Source organism: Capra hircus, chromosome 3, assembly GCF_001704415.2.
Source record: "Capra hircus breed San Clemente chromosome 3, ASM170441v1, whole genome shotgun sequence".
Classification (NCBI taxonomy): Eukaryota; Metazoa; Chordata; class Mammalia; order Artiodactyla; family Bovidae; genus Capra; species Capra hircus.
This window is the reverse complement of record NC_030810.1, coordinates 20,797,367-20,803,366: the sequence shown is the minus strand read 5'-3', so window position 1 is coordinate 20,803,366 and position 6,000 is coordinate 20,797,367. Positions and strand designations below refer to the sequence as shown.

At 46.5% G+C, this 6,000-nt stretch overlaps 1 protein-coding gene across 1 annotated transcript in view; it reads left to right on the top strand.

Moving 5' to 3' along the window:
* Positions 3,734–6,000, top strand: part of PIK3R3 (phosphoinositide-3-kinase regulatory subunit 3) — a 103,891-nt gene continuing 101,624 nt past the window's right edge. The window contains exon 1 of the mRNA XM_005678520.3: positions 3,734–4,588. Within this exon, the coding sequence (XP_005678577.1) occupies positions 4,483–4,588 (106 nt within the window). The 5' untranslated portion in view covers positions 3,734–4,482. The remainder of the gene's footprint in view (positions 4,589–6,000) is intronic.

Sequence of the window (6,000 nt, the reverse complement as noted above, 5' to 3'; positions counted from 1 at the left end):
GGAGATCTATATCCCGTGCTGAGTCTGAAGAAGCCCTAAAACAGAGCCCTATAAACTCAGGAATTGAGCAGCATCTGGAGAAATGCCACTTCTATGAAAATCACTCATTCATCTCATGTCATAATTTCTCACTGCCTTGGGTTGATAGAATTAACCCTTTCCCCAAGTTTCAAGACAGATGTAGAGGAGAGATAAAAAAACTACAAATGCCAAATAAAAGGAGTACCATTCTGAAAAAAAAAAAAAAAAAAAAGGAAAGACAAGATGTTAGGCACTGTCATCTCAAGAGATTATGATCAATCCCTAGTGAAGATGTCCTTCTAGAAGATCCACTAGCACTGCTTTTTTTTTTTTACATTTTAAAGGCAAGCTTTTCCACAAAAACTTGATATATCCCTAACTTATAAGTCATGCAGTTGAGGAGGTCCTGAAATCTGCAACTGATAATTTGTAGTTTTATTGGAATTCCATTTATTGAGTTTATTTAGCTGCATGGACTTGGCCTTATCAGAAGACATGTGGTCAAGGGAAAATAATAAGAAAGGAAGAAAAAGAGGGGAATTGAGTCCAGCGATCCTTCCCCAAAGGCTAAAGCCAGTTTTGTGTTAAAGCCAGTGACCTTAAAAAAATAATAAAGTATGTTTCCATTTTGCAAGACTTAAAAAAAAATATTGTGTGCTCAGATGGCACCTTTAATCACGAAGAACTTTTGGCTGAGTTCCAGGCTGATTCTGCTGGCACAGAGAGCTCTGAGATCATAGCCTATATTCAGTGCATAGAAGACATATTTCATCCATCTCTGAAATACAGAGGGGAAACAGAGCATATTAGAACTGTTTCACAGCAAGACCAGACCAGGGTGAATCGTGAAGGACACCTGGTCCATTTGGAATCACAGAAAGGTACTATTAATTCAAAGTACTTAAGTGGCTTTCTTTTTTTTTTTTTTCCATTTTCAGAGTGTTTCACAATAAACTAAGTAGCTTGCATAAATCTGAAGGTAATCTCCAAGGCAGATTTTGTGATTTACCTAACACTACTTTAAAAGAGAAAGGAGGGCGGCAAATGGGAAAAAACCAGTTCTCAGAGTAGCCGGTGGTGACCCAGGAGTTTGAGCTCTTAGAGCTGAATTTAATCCACACCCAGGCCAAATATAATTCTCCAGGATGGAAATGGTCCAGGGCACCAGAGCTAACATTTGCCAAAAAGCCTGAGGCAGCTTGGTGACAAGTAGTCAGAACCTCACTTCTATTTCTCAACTGAAGGAAAGTAAAGCCAGCATCATATGACAGGCGCTTCCCACCATGGCAGGGCACTGGTTCAAGTCCATCTGAAAGAAGTGTGCTTCCCCTTGATTCATCCTTACCTCTTGCATCACTGTTATTCTTCAGAGGCCTCCTATTCAAAGGTTTATTTGTTGGGCAGCTGGGGCATATGATCTTAGGTGGCAAGGTTGAATCACACAGCTTTACTGTGTGTGTCAGTTTGGAGCACATATTATACACTTTCCTGCTTCTTTACTACATTTCCTGAAGCCTTAGTTGTGGGGAGGGCCTGGGTGATTGTTCTGTGTATTGAAAACTGAACCCCCACCACCAAACCATGAGAAGTGGTCCACACAAAAGCTATTATGGAAATCTCTAAGACATGATCTTTTCCACACTTCCTCTCTTCACCTTCATTTTGTTTGGGAATGCACAGGGACACCAGTGAACAAAAATAAAGCAACTTGCCCTGACTGATTGCTCTGCTTTTTGAGTTATCAAATGTGAGTACTTCTGGCTCCCAGATAGCAAGAAGTAAAGAGTCTGCTGGGAAGCCAGCCACAAATTGGGAGTTGATCTTCCAGCATCTTCTATCTGATGAATGGTCCAGGACATTCAAATTAATGCGCCCTGTCCCAGATAGATTTGCTTTCTGAATCGCATTTGAATTTCAGAAATGTAAGAAAGTAAGTCTATTAAGAATCCTGATATGTATTTTCAGCACAGTCCGGTCCATTCATTCTTCCTGGCTCTTTTCAACCCATGACTTTATACGCAGTCCATACACATTTTGACTGTCTGCTCCCAGGAACTGTCTCAACTCACAGTCAGAGCACTTTTAAGGAAGGCAGAACCACTTGAGGAGGTTGAGGGTGAAACGTGGCAACTTTCCCACAGGCATGTCCATATAGCAGAGCCACTCACGGTAGTTTTTGCTGGGGCTTAAATCAGGTTGTCAACCCAAACACAATGGGCTTTGTTATTCCTGCGTAAAGAGGAAATGGAGCAGTTTTTGGCCTCCTGACTGTATTGCAGAGTATGAAGAGCGGCAATTCCAGGCACAACCTTCAAGAGATCCTACTGTACCCCCGACCCCCAGCAAGTTAATTAGCAGTTTCTGAAATGCGTCAAAGTATTCAGCATTTCATACTTTAAGAATGAGGGGAGGGACTGGGTATACGTGGAAGAGGGTCTGTCGGGGGGTACAGAACAGAGCTCTTTCGGGGAGAGATTCCACCTGTGATTTATTTCGAAACTCACACACGCGCTGTAATTGCAAGGCTTTTCTGTTTTTGTTTTTTTTTTCCTCCTGGCTAGAGCACTCGAGTTGAGGGGCCTGCTGTGGTGCTCCACTATTTATTTCAGGTGTGGCGAGTTCCCCCTGGGTTCGAAAGTCCCGATGTGGAAAGCACAGAGGAACTACGAAATGCCTCCTTAAGAAGTGCCTTACTGCTCACGGGAAGAAATCGAGGCCGGGCTCAGGTTAGCGGCCGGGACTGCTGCACGGGGCCCACGGGCATGTCCTCTCACTGAGCAATAACGGTCCAGCAGTTGGCTTTAGGGACCTTTGCTTTATCTGACAACTTATCACGGGGGGTGGGTGAGGTGGAGCGGGCTGTCCTAGCAAGGGGAAGAGGTCCGTGGGGGAAGAACTCTGCCCGGGGACATCCTAAGGGCCAGAAGACCGCGCGTCCCGCCAAGTGACAGCACGCTCCCCTCTCGGTCCGCTCCCCTCCCCCGCGGCCAGTCTCCGGGCAGAGCTGTCTCGCGCCAGCCCGTCCTCCCCCTCTTCTACTCGTCCGAGCGGACCGAGCCTCAGCGGGAGCCCCGCCTGTCTCCGGGCAGCTTGAGCCCCCGAGCGCTCGTCCAGCCTGTCAGTAACCGCCGTTTGCGCTTTCTTTCTTTCTTTTTTTTTTTTCCTCCTCTTCTTTTCTTTCCCCCCTTCTGCCTTTGTCCCGCTTAGTAACTAGGCTCTGACCAATCGCCGCCACACCGGCCGGCGCCGGGTGGCTCCTGATTGGCCCGCTTGGGGCGCGCAGTCGTCTCCCGCTCCTTCGCTGGAGCAAGGCAGACAAAAGACGCAGGCTCCGGGCTCCGGCAACCCGGCTAAGCCAATCACCAGCCACTTTACTCTCTCTTCCCCCCTCCTCTCCTCCCTGCTCGCCTCTCCCTCCCGGCCCGGCTCGCGTGCTCCAGGCACTGACTCCTGGCGAGCAGCCAGCGCCCGGGCCCTACCATTCTGATTGAGGCTTGGGGGGGAAGAGGTTGGTGGGTTAAGGAGCCGAGGCCTAGGGAGCGATGGGGAGAATTGATAGCTGAGGCAGAGGACAGTTTTACTCACACTGTCTCAGGCACCTGACAGAAACCCCAACACTTCGACGCGGGATAGAGTGGGAGGAGCACTGGCGATGCTGGCCGTCTCCCCTGCTCGGCCTGGTTGGGTGGCGCCTCAGCGGGGGAGCTTGGGGGCGGGGAAGGGTGTCCCCCTCCGCGCCGTTAAAATGAAACTCTAGTGGCTGGAGTCAGGGCAGAGCGTGAGGGGATCAGGCGCTGGCGGGCTCGCTTACAGCCCGGCGGCAGCGTCCGGCCAAGCAGAGATAACTGGACTCTGGAACAGGACCCCATCCCAAGGCTGCGGCAGCTTCGGTTCCGAGTCCGAACGGAACGAAGCTCGGGTCCCGGCCTCTGAGGGGATCTCTCCTCGCAGACCAGTGGGACCCCGAAACTTGAACGCAATACCCAACCCCCTTTTTATTCCTTCCTTTGTCACTTCCCCACCTTTCTTGCAACGCGTTCTTTTTCCCCCTCTCTATTCTCCCTCTCGAAGGACACGAAAGTGGCTTCCGCGGAAAGATTTGAAGGCTATAGGAGCTTTTCTCTTTGCAGAACGACTGTGTAGAAGGGATTTTTGGAAAACCGCTTTTTAACACCTCTGCCCTCGCCCCCCCATCCACCCCCAAGCCTCTCTGTATCCCTTCGAAGAGAAAAGCCCATAGATTGAACATTCCGGAGGCATTTTGTTTGATGCCGGAGGAGAGGGGAGAAGGACCCCGTCCTCGTCCTGTTAGTTGGCTGGACTTGTACCGGCTGTTGGAAACCCCGAAGTACATTTTCCAGTGGGACTTTTACAGATATATATTTTTAGATTTTTAAAATAGCAGATAAAGAATATATATGCTTTCTATATATTTTCTGACGACCTGCCCCTGACAGCGCGATGTACAATACGGTGTGGAGTATGGACCGCGATGACGCAGACTGGAGGGAGGTGATGATGCCCTATTCGACAGAACTGATATTTTATATTGAAATGGATCCTCCAGGTACTTGGGAGAAAAAAAAGAATCTTGTGATGGGTCTGATTTGTGTTTAACAAGACCTTGGTGATGTTTTCCGGGCAGAAGTATTCTTGGGTGCTCTAGGTTCGGGATGAGGGGCAGATTTGCAGTTAGAGCTGCAGTAAAAACTGCTTCTGGTTTACACGTTTAAAGTTTGCAGTTAGGACCCCGATCCTATTGTCCTGTGAGAGTGGGGGTGGGGGCTGGGGTGGTGGGGGTGGGAGGAAGGACCCGTTTCTTTTACTTTGCCTTTGCTTCTCGTTCAGGTTTTCGTCGTACCCTCCACCCCCCCTTCCCCCCTCCCCGTTTCAGTTAAAGATTCTACCTGCAAAGGATGCTTTATATCCCAGTCTTAAAGTCAGTCTTTCCCTTTAGGGGAATTCTTTAAAGCTTGTCATTTCGTACGTTTGGCTCGCTGTGTTTTACCTTCGTTAACTTCTGAAACTGGGCTTGCCTATGTGATTATTCGTTTTAAAGACCCCCTTTTCTCTCGTGGAAACCGAGTGCCGGTTAGTGATTTTAAGGGGCTGGGCTTTTTTATTCAGTCATGGCCTTAGTCTGAGGTTTTTCTTTTCAGAATATAGTCACTCAGAGAGATCTGCGTGCACTGTTTTATTACTCTTTAATTTATGGTGATTTAACTTAATTTATGGGATAGTATTTAATGTAACTTCGATTCTTAGCGTAAGAAGAGGAAGAACCTTTTTTGTGTGACTATATGTGATGTGTACATATATGTGATAGGTTTGAGTCCCCATAATGTAAAGTATACATAGACTCTATTTTTACTTTAGAGCTTTGTCTGAGATCCTTACAGACATTTTGTGTATATGGTAGGACAAGCAAAGGAAGGAAAATGGAAAAGTTGGGTAATTTTTTTTCTTTTAAGTCTATGTCCTGATTATCAGCTGTCAGATTTTCAAATCCTGTTTGCAATTACAGACAGTGCTTTATGTAATGATTTTGAATAAGTAGAGGGCCTTTGTGACTATTTTTGTTGAGGATGAATTCGTTATGTCTTTTAAAAATGTGTTATAGCCAAGCCTACAGAATAAATTGTGTCATTGGGGAATCTCGGTTATCATAAGACTGTATGTTTTTGGAAACCTTTGAAAAGATCTGAGCCCATGAAAGTGTAATGAAGTATAACTGTCTTACAGGATGCATGTAGAAATTATTTCCTGTGTCCTTGTGAACAGTGAATTCTCCTCTTTGTGTGTTTTTTTCAATTAGTCATCGAGTGATAGAGTGTTAAATGATGTTATATTAAGAGCCAGTACTAATATTGAATCAACCTTTTTCACTCTCAATGATCACTTAGAATTTTTTTTCTTTCCCTTCATTTTGGAGCCTTATTTGCCTTTATAATTGTGACTGCAATCCAATACAGCTTTTTT